Source organism: Felis catus, chromosome D3 (genome assembly GCF_018350175.1).
Source record: "Felis catus isolate Fca126 chromosome D3, F.catus_Fca126_mat1.0, whole genome shotgun sequence".
Taxonomy (NCBI): domain Eukaryota; kingdom Metazoa; phylum Chordata; class Mammalia; order Carnivora; family Felidae; genus Felis; species Felis catus.
Window position 1 is genome coordinate 70,191,979 of NC_058379.1, and position 25,371 is coordinate 70,217,349.

Consider the following 25,371-nt stretch of genomic DNA (forward strand, 5'->3'; position numbering starts at 1 on the left):
GTGTGTGTGTGTGTGTGTGTGTGTGTGTGTGCATGGCTAGGCAAGGGAGGAAATTCGAAGCAAAAGGAACAGACTGAGCAAAGGCAAAGGAGTATAAGAGACTAAGAAGTGTCTACGGAAGAGAGAGGAGCCAAATTTGGCTACAGCAAAAAAGTAACAGAAGAAAAGGCTGGAAAGGAAGAGAGCCCAGAATAGCAAACTAGTTTGGACTCTATTCCCACTACAATTTGGAACTATTTAGTCATTCAGCAAATATTTCTTGATCATCTGCTACGTGCTAGGTGCTGTGATACATTCGGTGAGATACAAAAAGGAAAACAAGGCATGGCTTGCGGTACAAAAGCAAGGTGTCCCTGCTCTCGCCACAGAGCTCCATGATAACCTTCTAGAAATGTAGTTCAAACTCAAAGTGGACTTATTAAGGGCAAAATGAAACTGGCCAAAAGACAAATTAATGATAAGGAATCTTTCTTGGTTACTTATTGCTGAGTAATAAACTATCCCAAAAATTAGTGATTTAAAACAACAATGATTTGATTTGATTAACCTGCTTACGATTCTGCAATTTTGGATGCGCTTCATGGAGATAGCTCATCTCTTTGCCACGGGGTGTCAGCTGGGGTAGCTTGAACAACTGAGGTCTGGCTGGAACGGCCAACTTGTATCGTACATCTGGACCTCAGACTTCATTGTAGGTTGAGTTTCTCAGCTCTCCTCCACAAGGTATTGCATGCGGTTAGCTTGGTTTTCCTTCCAAAATGGTGGTCTCAGACATTTTTCTTTGTTTCTGGTAATCTGACTTCTTACATGGCAGCTGGCTTCACCCGGAGCACAAAAAAGGAAGCTCTTAAAAAGTAGCTTAAAATTGGCACGGTGGTATTTCCAGCATATTCTAATGGTTAAAGTGGGTCACAAAGTCAGCCCAGATTCAAGGGGAGAGGTCTACACAAGGGCATGAATATCAGGAGGCATGATTCTTTGGAGGCCACCAGAGTTACCAGTCTACCAGAAATCTTAAAGTCAATTCAACAGCATCTTCCACAATTTTAATCAGCTAACGGGCGTTAAGTACATAGATGTTTCTGCTCTACAGCACATAACCTGCCTGCCTCACTCTACCTCCACCTTTTTGCATGCTAGCAAAATGCAGTTCTCAAGCCACTATTGATCACTTAATCGAACTGCATCAGATTCTAAACGGACCTTGGAACATAGTTTCAAACAGGCCAACATCTGGGAAGGGAGAGGGCTCTCAGCTCAGAACCATCCCTCCTGCTCCTGAGCCTGTGTCACTCCCGAGAGCTCCCCAGGTCATGTACCCCAGCTTCAAAATAGGAAGAAAGAAAACCCATTCGTGCTCCAACTCCCCCTTCCGCCAACTGCCACATCCTTGTCTCTCCTAGGAGACAGCTCAGCCCTCATCTGTGTTACAAGGCCCTGTCTCTGGAGACCTAGAGCAGAAGATTGAGTTCCTGGTTTTCAGAATGACATTAAGATCCCTCTACAGCCTTTATTACCCTCTTATGTTTTCCATTTCCCAGACTTGTCCAGTATGGTCTGAATGCCAAGTTCAGTGGTAATACCAGAATTTCTATAGGAGAAGCTTGGGAAGCAAACTGGTTGGACAGAAGGTCAGAGGGATGAAGAGATTTTTCCTGAAATTTTTACAAGAGCCATGTGATCCCTCATAGGACTAGAATTGGTCACCAAAATTGACCTAATTAGCCAAGAGGTGACAAATACAAATATATACTCAGATCACAGATTTAATTAATAAAAATGTGTACTTAGCACATAGAAAAGCAAAAGTTAACTGAGTTAAATAGAGCAGCAGCTAGGCAGTTTTTTTAATGTGTTTTTGTTTTGTTTTTTACATTTGTAACCATCTGTCAATTATTCCACATTGAAGCAGAATCACATTGTAATTAAATGTTCCAGCAGTCCGTCCATACAGATTTGAATTCTGGTTCCATCCATTCACTGGGTCATCTTGGGCAAGCTACTTAATTTCCCCGTGCCTTAGTTTTCCCACCTATAAAATGAAGATAATAATAGTACTTTTCTCATAGGGTGTAAATAATACTTGCAAAGTGCTTAGCGTCCAATAAACATTCTCAATAAATGTTCCTTATTATTCCATACATTACTATGGGTTTTTTTTAACCCCGTGCTTTATAGATATTTTTTTCTCTTTACTAATTCATGTTTGGAATGATCTAAAAGGCAATGACTGTTGAAGATTAGGAGAAGCGAAAGATACCCTCTAAACCCCCTTCTTGGTCCCTTGGCCAACTTTAAATAGATCTTGCCAACAAAAGGTATCAATACCAAAGTGTCAATAGCAGATTTAAAAAAAAATACTTCAAATAATATTCTCCTAAGCCTCAGAAATTAAAACTAACATTAAAAATAAAAGAGAGGTGACAGAGATAAACTTAAGAAGGAAAAGGCTGAGAAATAAGCACTGAATCTACACATACTTTAAATGTTTTAAACAAAGTGTGTACCTTCTCATCAAATTTGTATGGGGAGAAGATGATATATATAGAAGCAATTTAGAATTTGCTTGGGATATAATTATACAAATCCATGCAACTGCCATCATCTGTTCTCCCAGCATCCTGTTTGCTATTACAAACACAAGAGGCAAGCAGAAGCATCCAGAAGAGTTAAAAGAGGGGGACTCTCGGCCCCCTGCAAGGTGCTCACTGGAACAATTTCCCTGCTGCTCTGTGTTTACAGAATCCTATTTGCATAGAGGAACTGCAGGAGCTCTGGATGATAGTGGCTCTGAAAGAAATCAGCAAAAGTGCACGTGAGGGATGGATTCAATACGCTTCCTTGACTCTAGAAGGTGTAGATAGTTGTCAAGCACAGAGCATGAGGACGATCAATCTTCAGATTCTCAGAGGTGGAGATCATTGCCTAATGATCTAAACTGGGAGTGCCAATAGATTTTGTGCACAGTCCTCGGGGCATTTTGTCATTTACATTGCATGATGGGTCAGTTACAATCGAAACATAATTGGCCTGAGTCATTTTATGGGGAGTGACTCCCTTGTGTGGCTGTCCACCTTCTGGGTTGACACCAGGAGGGCAGGGGCCTCTAGGAATTCTCTCCTTCCCTCTTTCACTCACCAGCTGCCGGCAGAGTTTAGGGTTCCTTTGATCTGCTTCACTCTGGAAGCTGTATTCCTTTCTTTCTTTCAGATATGGAGAACAGGCTCGAAATGTTGTTTTGCAAGCCTGAGAAAAATAGTATTACCGTCTTATTGTCAAAAACATTAGAGAGTTCTATAATCCAAGCAAGGAAGAGCATTGTACCCAATCTGTGGTCTGGGGGCTACTGAGGGTATAAAAGTAACTTCCAGAAGTTTCGAAGACATCAACCTCGTCTTGTTAACCAGGACATAGCACCCAGAACATGCCCGATCTCGTCTGCTCTCAGAAGCTAAGCAGGGTCGAGCCCGGTTAGTACTTGGATGGGAGACATCAACCTTAAAGGATTTTGCTTATAAGGTGGCCATGTTTATAATTTGGGGCTGGTGGCGAGAGCATAACTTTATAGTTTACCACAGCCCTTATTATTGTCCCATCAAAAGTAGTTCTGGATTCCTAAGTTTGATACCTCTCTCTCTGTCTCTGTCCCTCCCGTGTGCACTAACTTAAGACAAGTGTTTGATGGAAACTTTTGCTCTCAGTGGTTTTGAAATACTCCCCCACTTCAAAGCAGGCCTGCAGTTGATCCAACCTCCTTAGGATGTGTTTTCTCCAAGAATAAAACAAAAGCTCTACAGGGGACTGAGAAGCCAAAGGTGGGAAATCTATACCAGGCACAGTGAGAGAAGCCAATTGGCCTGAATTAATATCATTGTTATGTGGGCTACTGCCCCAGAGACTAGACCTGGGCCTCTCTGCCCCCACTCTCCATTAACCTGAGTTTATCTAGCATTGACACGTGCTGAGATTGGGCGGGTGGGAGAGGAGCAAATGGAAGGTAACACTTTAAAAAAAAAAAAGATTTTATTTTTAAGTAGTCTCTACACCCAATGTGGGGCTTGAACTCATGACCCTGAGATCAAGAGTTGCACACTCCACTCACTGAGCCAGCCAGGCACCCTGGAAACCAGCACTCTGGCTCAGAGAGAGATGACACCCTGAGTAGACGCCTTTCTCAGGACTCACAGGGACGCACTGGCACAAGCATGTACAGCATAACTGAACTGGCGGGAACAGAGGGTCCAGCATCCCAACAGGGCAGCGCCACAGCCCCCTTGATGAATGGCACAGAGCTTTCATTCAGTTAGTTGGGGAATCCCAGACTTACCTTGGCCACCTGGGGATTTCTGTCCTGTAAATGTGTCAGGAGGGAATCTTGAGTCTGCTTAACCTGACTGGTGAAAAATTTCTTCCATTTCCGCCCAACAAAGTCTGCCAATTGCCCAAACAGGACAAAGGCTGAATATCTCAGGTCGTCATTCTCCTGTGGATCCCCAGTAAAGAAAACAACAAAATCCAAGTCATTGCCCAAATGCAAGGGCATCAGAAAACAACATAGCCATCGATCTTTGTTGCATGGTAGGAGGTGGGTCACCAGATCCAGTCTAAAGCGCTTAGCTGGCTGAGATGGGGGACAGAGAGGAGACGGGCTGAGTCTTCAGTGAACGTCTTCTCTAGCAGACAAGAAGACTAGAATGGGGGACCTCTGTGCTAATCCCAGCTCCCCAGCTCTTTTCTTTTTTTTTTTAAATGATGCTTGAATTTTTTTTTTTTTTTTTAACTTTTTTATTTATTTATTTTTGAGACAGAGAGAGACAGAGCATGAACGGGGGAGGGGCAGAGAGAGAGGGAGACACAGAATCGTAGCAGGCTCCAGGCTCTGAGCCATCAGCCCAGAGCCCGACGCGGGGCTCGAACTCACGGACCGCGAGATTGTGACCTGAGCTGAAGTCGGCCGCTTAACCGACTGCGCCACCCAGGCGCCCCCCCAGCTCTTTTCTTTATTAGACAGTGTTTTGGAGATAGAATACATTTATATGGTTCAAAATTCAAAATAACCAAATAGTTATATATATACATATATAACTATTATACATATATATGTATATACATATACATATATAACTATATACATATATATATAACTATATACATATATATATGTGTAAGTCTCCTTCCTACCCCTTTCTGCCCGCCACTAATTTTCCTTCCCATGAATGAACAAAGCTATAAATTTTGTGTGTAGCCCTCCAGAAAATTAGGAAGAAACAGAATAAAATATATATTACGTAATCCTTTCTCACGTTTTTACACAAATGGAAGCACACCATGCCACTGTTATGTACCTTGACTTATAGCAAGGTTAAGTGTCTAATTCTGGATCTTGGCTCAGGTCAGGATCTCATGGTTTGTGAGTTTGAGCCCCACGTCAGGCTTCTGTGCTGCCAGTGTGGAGCCTACTTGGGGTTCTCTCTCTCTCCCTCTCTCTCTGCCCCTCCCCTGCTTGCGCACTCACTCTCTCGCAAAATAAATAAGTGAACTTTAAAAAAATTACAGCCAACTATCATCATCTCCATCCTCACCAGGTATTAAAAAAATGATTGCACGGCAAATGAGTCCTGGAAATTAAGATGACACCTCCAGAGAGATTTCGAGACATCTCCCTGCAGATATCTGTTTACATTCCAGGGAGACAAAGTAGACACCTTCCTCTCCCCTCCCCAGAGACGACTGGTTCACATTCCAGAGCAAAGGTCTCTCCGTCTCTCTGTCTCTCTTAGTGGGAGGAGAGGCAAATGTGCCAGAAGCTCCTACATAAACTCCAGATTTTGTAATTTCAAGATTTTTCTTCCTCTCGTGGGGTGCAGGTTCATCTGGAGAATTAGGTGTGGAGAGCTCATGCAAGGTGCTCTGTGAGTAAATAAAAGCTCTGTTTCCTGTTCTACAGATATTATCTTTCTGTTAGAGAGAGAGAGTGTGTGTACGTGTGTAACTGCAGTATCTCAGATCCAGATGAAACAGTGTACTTTCTGCTTAAACTGCCTGGTCACCTGGCCATGAAGAGCACAGTTCCTGTGATCAGACGGCCTGGTTTCATATCCACTTGCTGGCTCTGTGAATCTTGGGCAAGTTACCTAACCTCTCTGTGCTGTGCTTTCCTTATTTATAAAGTGAAGATATTAACAGTGCCTACCTCACAGGGCTATTATCTGAGATAACCCACGGAAATTGCCTAGCCCCACGCCTGGCACACAGTCAGGGCTTGCTAAAGGCAGACTATGGTTATTGTCACATTCGCCAGAGAGCACCGAACGCACGTTGGCAATGCTATCACCATCTCCATCCTCATTGGACGTATATTCACTCCTCCATAAAAACAAAAACTCCTTAAGGGGTAGTGATGGAATGCTATTCTTTATATGTTTTCCATAACCCCCCGGTACAATACTAGGCTCGCAGTATGATTTCTTAATTAGTAAGTTAGTAATAGAGACCATGTTCTCTGAGCAACACAGCCAGGGCTCATGTTTCTAATCCCACTTCAACTTTAATAACCCAGAAATCTTCTGAATCGTCTCGCTTACGTCATCTAGTAAAGTCCTGGCCTGGAGAGTGATGTCTATGAAGAAGGAGCCCAGACTTTTCCCCTGGATCTTGCTCAGGATGATGGTCAGAGTCTTCATGCTCTCGTGGATGACGTCAGCACTCACAGGGTCATACAGGCCATGCACCAGCAGGTCTAGGACAATTTTCTTATATTTTTTCACCTGTTAACAAGGTGTGAAAAGCATTAATATTCTAGCAACTGAGGAATTGCTCCCAGTGAGTTGAAAAGCAATCCCACTTCTAATCTTCCAATAAGCAAGGACCTGGACGAAGAGCATGGCTTTCTTCAGGAACTGTCACAACAACCGTTATTGCTGTCCAAATGCTTCCATCAACCTGACCCAAGAGCCAGCTCGGTCTTGGAAGAAGAACCGAAAGAGCAATCTGGAGCTTGGCCTCTGAGCAGATGAGGCCAGCGAGGGCACATCAAGGAGTATGGAAGGCTGGATGATCTAGGCATCCGGGGCGTAGTGGGTACTTTTATAGAAGATGAGACGGAATGGTCACGGAAGCTGATGGATACTGAAGGCAGAGGTGGGGATAACACCTTTTCCCGAACAAGCGTAATTATTCAAAAATAAATCAAATTCACCCAAGAGGAGGACGTCCAGGTGTGTGTTAATCCCACCTGCAGCTCTGTTTCCCAAGGCTGATAATACTGAGGTGTGACGACTATCGTATAACTGCAAATGAGTCACACCCTTGTACAATCTCCTTCCCTTGAGTGCGGAAGAAACCAGTGGCTTGTTTCCAGCCTACAGACTATGACAATGGTGATGGGCTATCATTCCCACGGTCACATTACATCACATGGGATTCCATCTTAGCAGGCATGAGTGCTAGAGGCTTTCCTGCGGCCTTGAAGATGTAAGCTCACAGGCTGTGAGGGGACAGGTGTCAGAAAAGAATGCAGTCTGGCCCATCTTGACTGCAGCCTCGTGAGATCCTGAGCGGAGGACCCAGCTAAGCTGTGCCTAAAGTCCTGACCCAAGGAAACTGCAAGATGATGACCACCAGGTGTGCGATGACCTGTCACCCAGCAGTAGAAAACCAGTACGTGAGGTGCCAGCGCTGGGGACTTCAGGCCGTCAGGCTGGCTGGGTGCCACCGTCCCCTCCTACCTTGTCAGGGGTCTCAGAGGCCATTGCTCCCAGGCCTCTCATTGCCATGTGACGCTTTTTAGCATTGGGGTCCTGGGCTCTTTCTGCCAAGATGAAAAACACGTTCTTCGGAGGCTCCTGCTTCTGGAGACTCACTGTCCAAGAGATCTGGGTAGTAAGTAAAAAATGTATTGATCTGGGGAGTGTTCAGAGTCATACCTATCCCCACCCCAAGACATCCCTCTAAAGAAAATTTCTGTGTTGCCTGCTCGATTCAGCCCTTCTTTGTCCACCCAAAGACACCTGATTTTTGCTGGAAATACATTAGTGGATCTACCTAATGAAGAAAATGGATGGAAGAGGAAATAGGTAGAGAAAAATAATGCAGGGCTGGTGTTGAGGTAGGTTGGGTGGGGCTTATGGCCGGTGCCCGAGGACCACTGAGGGTGTGCTAGAGCTCAGAAGAAAGGGGGATTTAGACAGTTGATGTGAGCTGAGAACAGTGACCCTCCACAGGACAAGGAATGCTGTACTGCTTCCAACTCAAAGGAGAGAGTTTCCCTGACCCTTCTTTTCCCTCCAGCTCTTCCCCATTATTCTGCTCTACTTTGTAGCTGAACGCTTTGAAAAAGGTGTCTCTACTTGTTTTCTCCAATTCCTCTCTCCATTATCTCTTGAACCTTCTGGGATCAGGTTGATGGCCCCACTAATGTGGCTAAATCCAAGGGTTAACTCTCGGCACTCATCCTCCTCAACCTCTCAACAACACTTGACCTAGCTAGCAAAGCACATCTACAAACATTTCAGGGCACCTGAAGGATATCCCACCCCAGGATGCACGCATCTGAGCAATTAAGATTAGGAAAAGAAATGTATAAAGAATGCAAATTGGGGAACACTGTGCAGCTGACACAGGAACCTACTTCAAGGACTAAACTCTAACTGCAGGGCAAGAGATGGGTTACCTCTGTAGTGAACATATGCTTCCAGGAAGGCCCCAGTGTTCTAGGCTTCACACACATGTACTGGAGTCAGAACCAAGGACAATGCACGATCCAGACAAAATCCAAGAAAAAGCCACCTCCTCACTATCCTTAGTAGTGAGGGGCTAGAGGCTGGACCCATGGCTCTATTGGGTATCTGGTTGATTACCAAGTCTCATCACTATTTCTCAATATTCATTGCACTTCATTCTATATTTTTATTATTATTAAGTGTGCAGCAAGCTAAATTCTTCCCAGCTCATCTCGTTCTCCTGTAAACATTCTGTCTGAGTTATAAGAAGTGTCACCAAGCGTTTTTTTTCGAAAGGAGCCACCAGAACTAATGCAGACCAGGCAAGCACACTTTACAAAGTGGCGGGTAGGGAAGGACCTCTGTTTGTAACATGTGGTGACAGACCTTGGAAAAGAAAGACACCATTGACGTCCTTTTCTTCTTAGGCTGGGTGGTGGGAATCGGCAGGGGCTGGCCCAGGATTCTTCTTTGTGTTTGGTCCATGGGACTAAAAAACAAAACAAACAGACAAAAAACCCACCAGAATTGTCATATGAGCCACAAACACTCCTCCGAGCCTTGTCCTCGACAGGCAATGTCATACAAAGCACTGTGCCGGGGTAAGGACACAAAGAAACAACATCCCTGAGGCTTGTCCTTGGGAACCAGTCCCCTTGGTGAGGAGATGGGACAGTCCTGTGGAAAGATAAAGAGCAGGAGGAAAGGCAGCAGAGGCATCAATGGGCTGTCCCCTGATTCCCATTCCATCCCAGAGCCTCCCTGTATCAGAATCTCCAAAGAGACGAAATGAAGACTGGACCCCATCCACACAAATCCTCACGAGTGGAAGTAAAAAGTAAACTTTTTTTTTACACAAAGTAAACTTTGTGTTTTTTATGTTTTTTTTTTTAATTTTTTTTTCAACGTTTATTTATTTTTGGGACAGAGAGAGACAGAGCATGAACGGGGGAGAGGCAGAGAGAGAGGGAGACACAGAATCGGAAACAGGCTCCAGGCTCCGAGCCATCAGCCCAGAGCCCGACGCGGGGCTCGAACTCACGGACCGCGAGATCGTGACCTGGCTGAAGTCGGACGCCCAACCGACTGCGCCACCCAGGCGCCCCAACTTTGTGTTTTTTAAAGTTTCCCACGAATGTATACTGGTACTGCATTTTAGAGGGGATCTTGATATCATCTCTTACAATTTTGAGACGCACATATCTTTCAGCGATCCTTGCATCCTACAGATAACACTGGTAGCTCAGATGCTCAAACGCATACATACAGGATAGGCACTACCTCTGTGTAACGAATGATCTTTGTAATGCAGTGTCCTTTAATAGTTGTAACTTACTATTTAATACAAGCAAGTTACACATAGATATTACAAGTATACAGCTACAGGATAATTACTACGCAGTCATTAAAAAGGATATTGGGCAAAAACACTAAAAAAAACTCAAAAAAAGAAAAATCTATGTAGATGATATATGTTAATAAACATCCTTTTTTGGAAGGAAAAAAGGAATATTGGGCAGACCTACATATGCTAAAATGACCTCCAAAACATGCTATTGAGTGAAAGCTGGAAATCAGTATGCTACTGCTTGTGTGAAAAGAACAGAAAGGGAAATATATACATGCACACATATGCTTGCATATGTAAAGAGAACAGGGAAGAAAACCCAAGAAACTTTAACAAAAATTGTCTTTGGGGGTAGAAATCTGAGCAACCGGGGTAGGAAGACTTGCTTATTCATACTTTTTTTCTATATCTACAGTATTTGTAATTTTACCATGGGTATATATTATTTAAAATATACATTATAGGAGCATCTGGGTGGCTCAGTCAGTTGGGCATCTGACTTCAGCTCAGGTCATGACCTCATGGTTCATGAGCTTGAACCCCACATCAGGCTCACTGCTGTCAGCATGGAGCCTGTTTTGGATCCTCTGCCCCCCTCTCTCTCTGCTCCTCCCCCCATTCACGTTTTCTCTCTCTCTCTCTTTCAAAAATAAACATTAGAAAAATAAAATATATATTATAAATAAATACAGCTCACAAAGTGATTCTGATCTACAGCCTGATTTGAGGTGCACTAGTATAAACAGTATAAACCAGTCTGAACTAGTATAAACCAGTGCTTCTCAGACTTTAATGTGCACTTGAGTCATGAGAGGATCTTGTTAAAATGCAGATTCACTCAGTGAAGGTTTCAGATGCTGCCTTTCTTCTAATCTCCTAGGGGGGGCGCCATTGTTGCTGGTATGAGGACCACATTTTGAGGGCAAGGTGTAAAGTTAAGAGCCACAAGAGTCAAGAGAGGACTGTGGGCTGGAACAGCTGGTAGAGACCCTGCATGTCGGTGAACTTTAGAGAAGAAGCATTCAGCACACGGAATACAATCAATAACATCAATAAATAATACAATCAATAAATTGTCAAGTGACTGTGTTGCATACCTGAAACTAATATAACATTGTATGTTAATTATATTCCAATTAAAAAACAATATGGGGGGGAGAGGCAATGGGGAAAATGGATGATGGGCACTGAGGAGGGCACTTGTTGGGAAGAGCACTGGGTGTTGTATGTAAGTGATGAATCATGGGAATCTACTCCCGAAGCCAAGAGCACACTGTATACACTGTATGTTAGCTAACCTGACAATAAATTATATTTTTAAAAATAAGCAAATAAATAAAAATTATATGTATTAATATATTAATAAATTAATAAAATAAATAATAAATTAATAAAATTTAATAAATTTATTAATTTAATAAATTAATATAATAAATATGATAAATAATAAAATAAATTAATAAAAATTATATATATATACATATATATATATATGAGCCACCTGGGTGGCTCAGTCGGGTAAGTGTCCAATTCTTGATTTCGGCTCAGTTCATGATCTCACGGTTCATGAGCTTGAGCCTCGCATCAGGTTCTGTGCTGACAGTGCAGAGCCTGCTTGGGATTCTCTCTCTCCCTCTCTCTCTGCCCCTTCCCCGCTCTCTCTCTTTCTCAAAATAAATAAACAAACTTAAAAAAAAAAACAAATATAACAATAATGAATCTGGCAAAAAATACTTAATCAAGTTGGTTAACAAAGCCCAAAATTAACAGCAAAAAATACAAGAATAAAAATAAAGGAGAGGCAGGAGCATATTTGACACATTGGGATTCCAGTGGGGTTCCATGTAGCTAGTGTCCTGGTAGCAGCGGTAACAATTACAATAGGAGAGTGTAAAAAAGAAGGCAACAGAAAGTAGTTAAAGGCCGGCTGTGTCGGGTTTTTCACTGCTAAAGCGATCAGTTTCAATTCTATTTTGTACCTAAGAGTGAACTGTTGATTTTTTCTAAAAGAGGTGAAATCCATGTACCACGCAACTAACTATTTTAACAATGTTGCACAACTACCACCTCTATCTGGTCCTAAAACTTTCTCATCACCCCAAAAAGAAAACCCCATACCCACGACGAAGTCACTCCCCATGCTGCCCTCACTGCAGTCCCTGGCAATCATTTTTATGCCTTCTGTCCCTATGGATTTACCTATTCTGGGTATTTTATATAGAATCATGCGATATTGTAACCTTTTGTGTCTAGCCTTTTTCTTGGTATAATGTTTCTGAGGTTCAACCATGTAATAGCATTTATTGGTATGTCATTCCCTCTTATGTCTGGATAATATTCCATGACAGGCACACCTCATTTTATTACACTTTGCTTTACTGCAGTTCACAGATACTGTGTTTTCTATAAATTGAAGATTTGTGACAACCCTGTGTCAAGGAAGTCTAGTGGTGCCATTTTTCCAGTAGTATTTGTTCACTTCGTGTCTCTGTGTCACATTGGGTGACTCTTGCAATATTCCAAACGTTTTCATTACTATTATATTTCTTCTGACGATTTGTGATCAGTGATTATGACTTGCTGAAAACACAGATGACGGTTTCTTAGCAATAAAGTATCTTTTTAATTAACGTGTATATTTTGTTAGACATAATGCTATTGCACATTTAACAGACTATAGTATAGTGTAAGCATAATTTTTATATGCACTGGGAAACCAAAAATTCATTTGACTCACTTTATTGTAATATTCACTTTATTGAGCGTTCTGGAACCTGACCCACAATATCTCCAAGGTAGGCCTAGATATGGATATACCACATTTGTTTATCCATTCATTTCATTGTTGATAGATACTTGGGTTATATTCACCTCCTAACTATTAAGATCAGCACTGCTGTCAGCACTGGTGTGCTCCCAATTCCTTTGGGTCTATACGTAAGAGTGGAATTGCTGAGTCATGTGGTAATTCAATGTTTAACTTTTTGAGGAATCCCCAAGTGGCTGCACCATTTTACATTTCTACCAGTGATGTGCATGGGTTCCAATTTCTCCACATCACCAGTTGTTATTTTCCAATAACAACCGATTGATTATCATCATCATCATCATCATCATCATTTCCATCCTAGTGCGTGTGAAGTGGCATGTCCATGTGGGTTTGATTAGCACTTCCCTAGTGACTAATGGCATCGTTTTGTGCCCTTGTTGGTGATTTCAATATCTTTTCCAGGAAAATGTCTATTCAAATCTTTGCCTGTTTGTTAAATGGGCCGCTTGTTTTTGAGTTGTAGATTTCTTGGTTTTTTTTTTTTTTTTTTTTGAGAGAGAGACAGAGTGTGTGGGGGAGGCACAGAGAGAGAGGGAGACACAGAATCCAAAGCAGGCTCCAGGCTCTGAGCTGCCTGACGTGGGACTCGAACCCATGAACCCTGAGATCATGACCTGAACCAAAGTTGGACACTTAACCCACTGAGCCACCCAGGTGCCCTTAGATTTCTTAATATATTCTGGATCCTAGGCCCTCATCAAATATGCGATTTACAAATATTTTTTGCTACTCTGTAGGTTGTCTTTTCAAGTTCTTGACAATGTCTTTTGATGCACAATCGTTTTCAATTTTGACGAAGTCTAATTTATCTATTTTCATGGCTGTTGTCGCTCATGCTTTTAATGATCTGAGGATCCACTGCCAGATCCAAAGTCATGAAGACTCACCCCTGTTTTCTTCCAAGATTTTTGTAGTTTCAGCTCTTATATTTAGATTGTTGATCCATTTTGAGGCCATTTTTGTATATGGTATGTGGTAGGAGTCTAACTTCATCAGAACCATTGATTTTTGTTTTGGTTTAAAAATTTTTTTGGTAGGAGAAATGATATTCAGGAGCTGCAGGGGTTCTTCAACCCCAGCTGCAATAAAATCACCTGAGGAACTTTTAATATCCTAATGCACTGGCTGTACCAGAGACCAAGTCTGTCACCATCTCACGCATCGGTAATTTTTAAAACTCACCGAGTAATTCCAATGGGCAGTCACTGAGCTAGCGTGACTAGTGACCAATCACCTTGGTTTGCCCTGCAGTATTGTGATCTATAGTAAATATATACTTGGTCTTTGTCCCCATTCCTGGCACAGGGCTCCGAAAACCCTTAGAATTTCCTAAGTGGTCACAGTGATCGAGGCATCTTTTGTCATGTTAATGAGGCTACTTTCAGAAAGCCCTTTCTCACCAAAGGATAAAGCTGGTTGCCAGGGGAATTGGAGGGTTGGAAACTTCAGTCCCACCCCCTCCTCTTGGGAGGCCAGAGAGGCTGCAGATAGAATTCAACAACCAACTGCCAATGATTTAATCATGGTGCCAAGGTAAAATGAAGCCTCTACAAAAACCCAAAAGCTTGGCGTTCAGAGAGCTTCTGGATTGTTGAACAAGTGGAGATTTGGGGAGAGTGGCATGCTCAGAGGGGGCACAGAAGCTTTCTGCCCTTGCCCCATACCTTACCCTCTGTATCTCCCATTGGCTTTTCCTGAGTTACATCCTTTTATAATAAACCGATGACTCAGTAAATAAAATGTTTTTCTTGAGTTTTGTGAGCCGTTCTAGCAAATTCATCAAACCCAAGGAGGGGAATGTGGGAACATCCAATATAGCTGGTTGGTCACAAGCACAGGTGACACCCCATACTTGCCATTAGCATCTAAAGTAAAGGGAGAGGGGACTGCCTTGTGGGGCTGAGCCCCTAACCTGTGGATGTGACAGGAGATAATGTCAGAATTGAATTGAATTCTAGGACAACTAGTCAGGATCTTCTGAGAACTGAAGAATTGATTGGTGGTATGGTAAAAATACACACTGACCCTGGCCCTGGGGGGGTTCCCTGGGACATGGGATTTTAAAAGCTAAGACCAGGAAAGTCCTGGGGAAACCAGGACATGTTGGCCACCCTATCTACTTTACTCGAGTTGCAAACTTATTTAAACACAGGTGGCTGACAAAACCCAGCCCTGCTAAACAGCTGTGCTTTGGAACATTTGACTCTGACCTGAAGCGTGGGAGGATTTGGTTTCTCCACTGTCTTTGCCCCTCCATCCCTGCTGGTTTCTGTAATGCTCTCTTGGTCAGAAGACACTGGAGAGATCCATGAAAACACGCGTTCATCTCCAGCCCCTAGTCTCTATTTCTTCTACATCTCTGGCCAGCAGACCTCCCCTCACTACTACAATGGGGATCTCAAATAAAAGCCCAGAAAAAAATCACCCCACCGATTAGCAATATCGTCTGTGTTTGAATAAAGGCATTCCCATAAGCTTTACGTTACATGAAGCCAGCGGTCCTCACACCTGAACATGCACTAGAATTGCCTGGAGGGCTTCGTAAAACAGAGTCCCAGACCTGATCCCCAGAGTTTTTGATTCTGTACATCTGAAGGATGACCCCAAATCTACATGTCTTTCTTTCTTTTTTTAAGTTTATTTATTCTGAGAGAGAGAGAGAGCAGGAGCGGGGGAGGTGCGGAGAGAGAAAGATAATCCCAAGCAGGCTCCGTGCTGTCAGCTCACAGTTGGGTACGGGGCTTAATCTCAAGGATTTTGGGATCGTGACCTGAACTGACATCAAGTCAGATGCTTAACCAACTGAGCCACTCAGGCATACCTCAAATCTACGTTTCTAACAAGCTCCCAGGTGATACTGGGATGCTACTGGCCTGGGGACCATACCTTGAAAACACTTCATTAAGAGAAAGAAACTAGAGTATTACTATGCCAGTCTTCTCCAGAATGAAAGGATTTAAAAATTCACACTGTGACAGAACATGCTTGGTTGCTCCCTTGGGTGGTTTTCTGCACACAACCCGCTGTTGCACTAGAACCTGCCACTCCTTGGGTTGAATGATCCAGATCAGAGTTGACGAGTGTCTGACCGTGGGTAGGCGGAACTTAAAAGAAGCAAAGTTCCTCAAGCTGAGGGCTGTTCACTTTGGGGGGGTGGGGGTTGTGGCACAAGCCTCATGATAAAATGGCTACTCTCTCTGGTTCCGGGGCAGAAGAAAATCATGCCTGAGGCTTCTCTCCACTGAGAGAGAATTCTCTTGTAGGATTAGCATAGCAAGTAAGTCTTTTAGCCATCCAAAACATCTCCAGGCTTTAGAAGCCAAGCAGCCAGCCCTGTCACTTCTTTTTTTATATGTATATATTTTATTAAGAGACAGCACAAGCGAGGGGGGGGCAGAGAGAGAGGGAGGCAGAGAGTCCCAAGCAGAGAGAGAGGGAGACAGAGAATCTCAAGCAGAATCTCCATGCTATCAGCCCAGTGCCCGACATGGGGCTTGAACTCAGGAACCGTGAGATCATGACCTGAGCCGAAGTCAAGAGTCGGATGCTTACCCCACTGAGCCACGTGGGCACCCCCCTGTCACTTCTTAATAGGCACCTCTAGAGTTTAAGGTCAAGGAAGGCTCTCAAGCAGTGCCAAGTTCGTGAGTGTTGAGTGCTCTTCATGGCATATTCAGTATGTGGCTAGAAAAACACGCAGGACCCCACCTCTAGCTCACCACCTCTGCTAGCAAGCCCTGCCTACCTCCCTACCTCCCCATCATAAGGTAAAAAACTGTGATGTAGCTCAAACTTGCAGATTGTCGGGGCTCATCTTGATCTCTGGTGCAGGAAAGGCAAAGTATTTCTCACAGTGTTGGCTGGGCCTCCGACGTTAGAGCCCCCTGCAGTGCTTGTTATAAACCCTAGGCCTAGCCCAGAATTACTGGACCAGAATCCCAGAGTGCGCAGGGCCCGAGCACTGCATTTTCTACGCTGTGTGACGGCACACACACGGGTATGGGTTCTCTACACAGAACATAAATGACTCCAGAGTTGGCATACTCACACATCAGGAGAGACCCCAGAAGTCAGAGCAGCTGGGGCCAAGAGGGTAGAAGAGAGGGGAGAGTGTCGGTGACTTTGCAGAGAACAAGGCATTGACTGCATATGTCCATGAAGCACACTGAATTTTGTTCACAATAGAATTAAAATCACCCTGAGCTGCACAGGCAATGATTCGTACACGTTTCTTAAAAAGTTTCCTTAGAAAACAAACATAAAAGTGACTTGGGGGTCCCCAAAACCCCCACCTGGAGCCCTGTGACTCTTGAGCCTACAGCTGCCGCTGCCCACGTGCACTCCTTCCCATCTCCTTTCCGACACTTAAGTCCTTTAGACCCAATCCAGTCAAACAAAAGAAAAATTTCCATCTGTTGCAATACAGGGTCTCAGAGAGGAGCATTTTAAACAGACTATGAATAAACATATTATGTATATGGATTCAGAGATTTTTTTTTTTTTACTGTTTATTTATTTTTGAAGGAGAGAGAGAAAGAGACAGAGTGTCAGCAGGGGAGGGGCAGAAAGAGAGGCAGACACAGAATCCGAAGCAGGCTCCAGGCCCTGAGCTGTCAGCACGGAGCCGGACGCGGGGCTCCCACTCACAAACCCCGAGATCATGACCTGAGCCGAAGTCGTCTAGACGCCCAACTGACTGAGCCACCCAGGCACGCTGGATTCAGAGATTTCTTAGATTTCTGTTCTAACTCCATCTGCAAGCCCAGTCACCCCCACGCTTTGCTATGAGGAATTAGGGTTTTCTGGCAGGTTGCCCTGGTCAGCACAGGCGCCTAGACCAGTGGGACTGGGTCTGGAGGCCACCTGGCCACTTTGAAGCCAATGGCATGGCTCTGCTTATAGTTTCATTCATCCCTGTGTGCATTCTTCAACCCACTCTTCCTCTTCCGGGAAGTCCTTCCTGAGCGTGCTAATGCCCTGTTCTCCTGGTTTTTGCCTTTTCTGAGACCCCGGAGCTTGTCTTCGTCACCATGTTGTGATTCCACCTGGTCTTCCGAAACAGACATGGATTTAGGGTGATGTAGAAAACTGCTTTGTGGGGCACCTGGGTGGCTCAGTCGGTTGAGGGTCCAACTCTTGGTTTCGGCTCAGGTCACGATCAGGTCTCGGTTCACGGGATTGAGCCCTGTGTTGGGTTCTGCACTGTTGAGGAACCTGCTTGGGATTCTCTCTCTCTCCCTCTTCCTCTGCCCCTTCCCCTTGCATGCTCTCTCTCCCTTTCAAAAATAAATAAACTCTAAAAACAAGAAAAAAGAAAAAATTGCTTTGTGTTTTAGGTTGACTCCCAGATTCTGACTCAAAATATAAGGTTTATGGTCAATAATCCTTTAACTTAGTGAAGCCAAAAGGTATATTATAAAGGCCAAAATTACAAAATACTTTGATCATTTCTGTAAAACAAGGGGAAGAAACTGGTAGATTTCTCCCAATCCTCCCAACACTGACCTTATTAATGATAATAATAATATTAATAGTTACCATTTATTGGGTACTGTATGCTGGGCATTATATTTAGCACTTTGCATGCACTGCAGGAGATGCTTTTCAGCGGACCTCTGCTGAGCCAACGCGCCAGGTTCCCTGTATTCTCCAGGCCCAACCAATGCTTGTGGCCCACGGTGTTTGCTCCTCACTTCTGTTCCACTAGCCCTTACAAGCTTACCAAGAACCAGTTTCTGACAGCTGTGCTTGTTACGGTAAACGTGACAGTTAAGTGTTGTAGACATCGATGAAATACGAATACACAAAGAAAGGAAGTTGTTTCCATGAAAGCAAAATGGAATGTTTTGGAAAGATTCAACAACGGGAAAGCTGCCACGTAGAATTGGTGTGGACGGTAAACGTTTGCAAAGAGTCTTAGCGGAACAGTTGGAATTTGAATCACTCTGCAGAAGTGACTGTACGTGTGTCTCCCCCCGGTGCCCTTAGAAACCAAAACCAGAATTCACAGAAGAAGCATTATGCGTGTGCCTTATGCAAGACAGCTCAAAACCCGCCAGCTAGTGGATCCATATTCAAAGGAAAGACCATAGCCCTACATCAAAGACGGGGAAATTCTATATTTTAAGGTAAGATATTTGAGACAAGCATCATCTTTTCTGAATCTTTGCTTCAATAGGCTTCTTCCATGAGCTCTTCAGTCCCAATCTTTCAAATAAGAGGCTTTTCCCGCATTTGATTTAATTTCCACAGTCATCTTGAGAAGTCGGTTTAATTATGTCCACTTTAGAAAAGAGGGAAATGGAGCTTAGAGTCATGTAAACGACTCCTGTCAAAGAGCTCGAGGTGGCACAGTAGAGTCCCAGCACCACATCTGTACTACCCTTCACTGTGTGCTAAGCCTGTGTCCGGCTCCCAGGTGTGCTCACCAGGCAAGGACACGCTGTGTCCACACTTCAGTTTGAAGCACCAATATCTCGTCTTCAGTCTCCTCCCTTCCTAAAACTCTTTGATGACTTGATATAATGATCTATAATCTATCTATTGGTCACAGCTGGATTGACATAGCTGGTGAAAAGAAAAAAAGATTGGCTTCATGGTCAGCGTTGCCCACTTCAGTTTTACGAAGAGAACAACGCCTCCAGATGCCAGGGACCCGAATGGCATTCCACAAAGGCCTGGGGAACCCTGATAGACCTCCTCCCGCGGCTGAGTCCCCGCCCCCCGCGCGCAGCGGGCCTTACCTGTGGCGGTCACGTGGTCAAGTGCAGCAGGTGCGGCTGGAGCGTGGGGTCCCGGGCTACTCCGATGTCCGCTGTTTCGGGGGGGGGGGGTCGCCAGCTGGGATGACTCGGCTCAATTTTCCCAGCTCTGAATTCCTAACATAGAAGAAAGGAAATGGGACGGTGAAACAGATCTGTTCAGGATCACGGGTCAGCTACAGAGTGTTGGAAATTGAGAATTATAGGGAAAAAGGAAAGTTTCGATGATGGTATTGGGGTGGGGAGGGGAATTGTCCCCCGAATACCGGCGAGATTGTTCCTAGTGGTTGCAAGCATTACTTGTGTCCTTTACTTTCCCAAAGTGTGCTGAGGTGTCGTTCCCCCTTCCCCTTGCTGTGTTGTCCCCGTATTCTTCCCTCATTCCGAGTCTCACCCACACTTTGTAAAGAAAGGACTGCAATTCTGGGCTCTTCCCCTGCACCAAACCAAAGGGCTCTGCCCGGAGCGGTTTCCCCCGTGACGCCACCAGATGGCAGCATCACTCAATGGACGGGTTCCAGGCTGGGGACACAGCCGCAGGCCTTCCTTCCCTAATCCTGTTAGAGCCGCATTTAATCTAAGGATGGGACACTGTGTTCCAGGCCAGGCAGCTTCTTTGTGACTGATTGGTGCACCAACAGCTAGAGCTCTAACGCTGACGCCCCTCTCTGCTCAACAGACACCATCGGTCCTGAAAGGACCGATTTAAACTGCTGATTTATTGGTAAAACAAACAAAACGAAAAACTGGGAATAATAGTACTTCCTCCTTCCCTGGACTTCCCAGAGATCTACTTATCAGTAACTATTTATTGTCTGGCCTTGTGTTTGGCAAGATGGGCAATAGGTTCTAAAAGAAAAAAGTTACATTTTCAAAGCTCTAGGAGTTTATTGTTATGCTAATAAATGTTTATTGGATATTTCTCTGTGCCAAACATTGAGATAAATATTACACAGAATATCTCACTTGATTCTTACAACAAACCTAAGTACTTTTATTGTGACCCCCATATTAAGGATGGGGAAACTGAGGCACAGAGAGATAACCTTGCCAAACGTCATGCAATTAATTGGTGGCAGAGTTAGAGTTCAACTGCAGGCAGAGTTCAGACTCTTAGCCACCATGCAATGCAACGGGCAAGTTTGGGAAATCCAATTAGGACATATGCAGACGATATAACTAAAGAAGTACGTCAGAGTGGAAGGTTTAAAGAAAAAGCGGAGAGAAGGAGAAGTAATGCTCTTGAGAAAACAAGAATAATTAAGCTAACACAAAACCCTCTCTGGACTGGGCCCACTGCACACTCGTGGCGACCTCTGAGAATGCAGTTTCAACAGTGACAGAGAAGGCAAGCCAGACCACAGAGCTACGAGGCTATGTGGAAAGAGGAAATTGAGATGTCTTGCTGCAAAAGGAAGGCAGTAAATAGACTAGAAGAGACAGCAAGGTCAAGCAAAGGCGTTCCGGTTTTCTTGCGTGCTTTTTAGAGTAGAATTGAGCCTGGCCGTGTTTGAAAGCAGTTGCAAGGGAGACTTGGATCGTGCAAGTGGCAGAAAGTCGAAGAGGAAGAGGCAAAAAAACAAAAACAAAAACAAAAACGGAACAAAACACGGGGAAGGGTAGTCCGGGGCACAGAGGAGGAGGGGGAGGAGGGAGAGAGATGCCCCCCTTTTGTCTGAAACTGGGAGGCAGCCGCAGGGCTGGAGGTACATTAACACACACATGAGAAAGATGAGCAAGTTTAATTCTTCCGAATTAGCCGTCGCCTTTTCTGTAAAACCGGAGTTCAGTTAGCTCCCAAAAGTGGGAATAAGACTTGGGAGGACATTTTCTTATGCTGAACGAATCCATATAGTGCTTAGAATGACCAGAAAGCAGATAAAATTAAATCAGGCAACAGAGGCTGCTGGAGAAGGGAAATCCCTGCCAAATCTCACTGGGGCACCAGGACTGAATTACCCGCTGCATGGACAGGAACACAGCGATACTATATACGACCCCTATGTTTAAAGTTTCTTTTGTATTCAGGTTTTAAAATATTTGACAGAAAAATAGCATCTTCCTCATTTGCCAAATGGGCAGAACCCAAACTCGTGCCCGGGAAATTTACTGACCCAACTCCAGCTGTGTTAAACACTTCCCACGAAGGGCATGGGCACAGCCAACGGCCCCACAGAGTTCCAGACACAGCACAAACTTGGGAAGCAGCGACATTAGGACATGGTGCCCAACAGGGCTAAGCTTCTCCTAATGTGGCCTTGGGTCACAGCACAATTCTTCTGGGAATTAGGAAGTTTCTTTGATAATTTGACTGCAACATATTGATACACTGATGACATGATGTCCTTCATGCACCATTATTTAATTTTATTGTTTGATGACCCTATTTTCATTCTTAATTAATATTTCCTTATATGCAAAAGTACATTATTGGGGCTGATGTAAGCAAAGAAATCAAAAAGGATAATTACTTAGTCTGCATTACTGATGAAAAGGGGAACAGGCAGAACTAAATCAATCAACAGTTCACTCTCCCTTCAGACTTGGGAAATTAGAACAAATAGTTACCGATCAAATGGCTTTTCTCCAGTGTGAGCATCACCAGAGGCCCCTCCTCCTGTGATGGAGCCTTGTCTCGGCAGGAAACTTACCTAAGAGGGAGGGTTTTCATTTCCTCCCTCTCATCTTCTTTTAAGAAATCCCTCTGGGTCAGGCCAAACCCTGTCTTGATTTTCACTTCCAAAGAGAAATAAAATCGGCTGCCTGCCCAGGCACAGATTGGGAATGCCAACTTCTCATCCATTCATTGTTCATTCTTCACATGTTTATTGAGATCCTACTTTCCACAAGGCACAGTGCTCGCCAGGTGACAAAATACTCAGACTGTGCCAGGAGCCAGGAGAGAGAGGAGCAGAGACATGGTCTCATGTGTCCGTAGAGAGGAGCTGACAAGGAGCATGGAGTCAAAGGGCAGCCCATCAGGATATCCTTCACAAAGGAAGGAGCATCTGTACCCGGACTTACCAGAAACAGAGTTCGGAAGAGGGAGACAGAGAAGAAAAGCATTCCAGGAGGCAGGTGCAGCCTGCATGGGTTTGGGAGCCCAGGTGGATGACCCAGATGCGAGAGGGAGCCTTGTGCTTCCCAGACTCTTCCAGAAGCCACCTGCAGCAATGGCAGAGCCCAGAGCCGGCTCTCCGCAAACCTCAGCACTGTGTGCTTCCCAGTCTACTACATCTCTGTCTTGTTTTCTCATAAAAGCCACGGTCTTTTTGTCTCACATCTTTGAATAAAGTAAATGCCAGAGGGAGAAGCACCGAGTTTATTCCTTGGCTTCAAATACCCTCCAGCCCAAGGAAGTGGGAGCCTCGTGATACCCAGGTGGGAGCCTCGCGATACCCAGGTGATACCCAGGCTCTCCAGCTGGGCAGCCTCTAAGGACAGAACGTTGCTGTCAGTTATTTGCTCATCTAATTCACTGTCCGACTGTCCTGCCTTCTGTTTTCCTGACTTTATTACTTGACAGTCATTATCAGTGCCCCAGTGTAAGAATAAGTTAAAACTCCTCCTTAAGTAGCCTGAGATGATCTCTGAAAATGGTTCTCTACTCTCTTGAACCTGAAAACCCTGACAAATCATGCAAATCAAGAGGTTAAAATCTCTGTGTTTACTTTGAGAACGTCCATGAAACAGCCCAATCAAAGGTATGTATATCCAAAAAGCCACGGAGTCCCTGAAAGATGTCACTTTATAGAAGCAATGCGTGCCACTCCATCATTACTATGGTGTGGGGTTCAGGCCAGAAAATGGGGTTAGACACAGGTCAGTGGCCCCAAAATCGTACTGCGTGTGCTGAAAAATGCAGAGAGTAATGCTGAACTTAAAGAGTTTAGATATTGATTCATCGGTCATTGAGCTCAGCCAGGTGAACAAGGCCCCAAAAATGTGCCTCTGGATTTACAGAGCTCAGGGTCAGATTAATCCCCATATAAACTCCTCCTGCCATACTGGGATGATCCTTACTGAAAAAGAACAGATCATTGCACTGAAGAAACATCTTCCCAGAAGAAACTGGAAAAACAACAACAACAACAACAACAACAACTTATGGCCCATTCAGCATAAATGTCAACAAAGGTTTTTTTGTTTTTTGGCTTTTTTGAAAGAGAACAAATGAGTGAGGGGCAGAGAGAAAGAGGGAGAGAGAGAGAGAGAAGTGGGGCTCACCTGAAGCAGGGTTCGTGCTCTCCGAGGCAGGGCTTGAGCTCACCCGATGTGGGGCTCAAACTCACAAACTGTGAGATCACGACCTCAGCCAAAGTCAGACGTTTAACTGACTGAGCCACCCAGGCGCCTCTTTGCCAATGAAGGTTTTTTAAAAAGTTCAAGCTTAACACTTTTCCTATCTGAACATGAATTATGCCCACACCATCACTCATACCCCTACTTCCAAAAACTAATCATCAATGCCTATGAACATCTTTCAATCTAACTGGTTAAATCTATAGCAATCAATGAACTGTGTTGAACTACAGTGTTTAATAGAATCGGCTGAATGCAGAAAATGCTCTGTGCTGTCTTACCTGAGCTAGGCAGTGAGGAGAGCACTCATCCTGACAAGAGATGAATGTAACTAATCCCAGGAACATCGCAGTCCTTTACAGGAGCCGGGGGCCGGCCAAACTGCATTTTGTCCTTGAAGATGAAACATAGAATGAATTACAGTTTTATCACAAGAAGGAAATACATAATAAGACCTTTGTAGGCTATCTACCCCTGATAATTGCTAGAGATACATTTCATGCGGTTTTGCAAACTTTGAAGACTCCCACACTAGTTTCCTATTTTACAGGCGCCCAGTGAGAAAGCTACGTGCACTTTATTGTTGAAGACAATAGACAGCACTCTGGGAGGCCTGATCAACCTCACAGATTCGACCGTGCGTCATTGGCCCTGCTTTTAACAGTCCAAAGCATTCTTATGCTGTTTGTCAGGTTGTCCCCTCAGTCCTAGGAGGGGGTCATTCTCGTGCCTCCTCGACAAGTAGGGAAACTGAGGGGCAGGCAGAGTGAGTGGGGGCTCGCCCAAAGTCTCAAAGCTAGCTGGTGGGACTGGCGTCTCCGTGTATGGCTTCCTCTCCTGCTTTGACCAGCCAGTAGTTCTGTAGATTCGCCTGATCATCTCTACAGGCCTTACTTCCTCCCATCCCTTTCTTCTCCACCCTCTCCCCCACCTTCCTTGTCTCCTTTTTCTTTGTCACGGACATTGCTCAGTATATTCCTTCTTCTTAAACAGTCTTAAGACTGCCTTTCCTCTTCCTTCAATTGTACATTTAAGGCAGAATCCCACTGACAAATGTGTAAGCATTTTATGACACAATTTCAGGCACAATTTTACTAACAGAATAATACACCCATGTCCAAAAGGGCTTTAATATGTGCTGTGCTTCTGTTATTAGAAATGCAGTCTATTGTTGGGACAGTTAACTCTTCCTTGAGGGATTGGAGAAGCTGTTGTAATCGGATGTCTTTTATACAGCCCATGACAGAGGCACGTCCACCATCTATATTTGATCCCATAATCCCAGCCTCCATCACAGCTTACTGGGCCTTTCTTAATATTGCTCATTTAAGTCCTCCAGAAAAGAACAAGAGAAGATGGTTTTATCAACACGTATATGTTCAGGAATTAACTCTGCGGGCTCTAGGTCCT

At 44.3% G+C, this 25,371-nt stretch overlaps 1 protein-coding gene across 6 annotated transcripts; it reads right to left on the reverse strand.

Moving 5' to 3' along the window:
• On the reverse strand, positions 1–24,366 carry MRO (maestro). Of its 6 annotated transcripts, none has more exons than XM_045042300.1 (9): positions 24,243–24,366; positions 19,642–19,776; positions 9,108–9,210; positions 7,728–7,874; positions 6,585–6,767; positions 4,328–4,483; positions 3,139–3,246; positions 2,508–2,790; positions 1–2,032 (listed from the first exon to the last, which is right to left on the reverse strand). In XM_045042300.1, exons 3-8 carry the CDS (start codon positions 9,204–9,206, stop codon positions 2,737–2,739), a joined length of 747 nt encoding a protein of 248 aa, XP_044898235.1. In that variant the 5' UTR covers positions 9,207–9,210; positions 19,642–19,776; positions 24,243–24,366; the 3' UTR covers positions 1–2,032; positions 2,508–2,736. The 6 variants fall into 6 exon arrangements, with proteins under 6 accessions (XP_044898235.1, XP_044898234.1, XP_044898236.1 ...); XM_045042299.1 differs by having other exon boundaries at positions 23,887–24,274; XM_045042301.1 differs by lacking the exon at positions 24,243–24,366 and adding an exon at positions 22,228–22,246.
• Between the last annotated feature and the right edge of the window lie 1,005 nt (positions 24,367–25,371).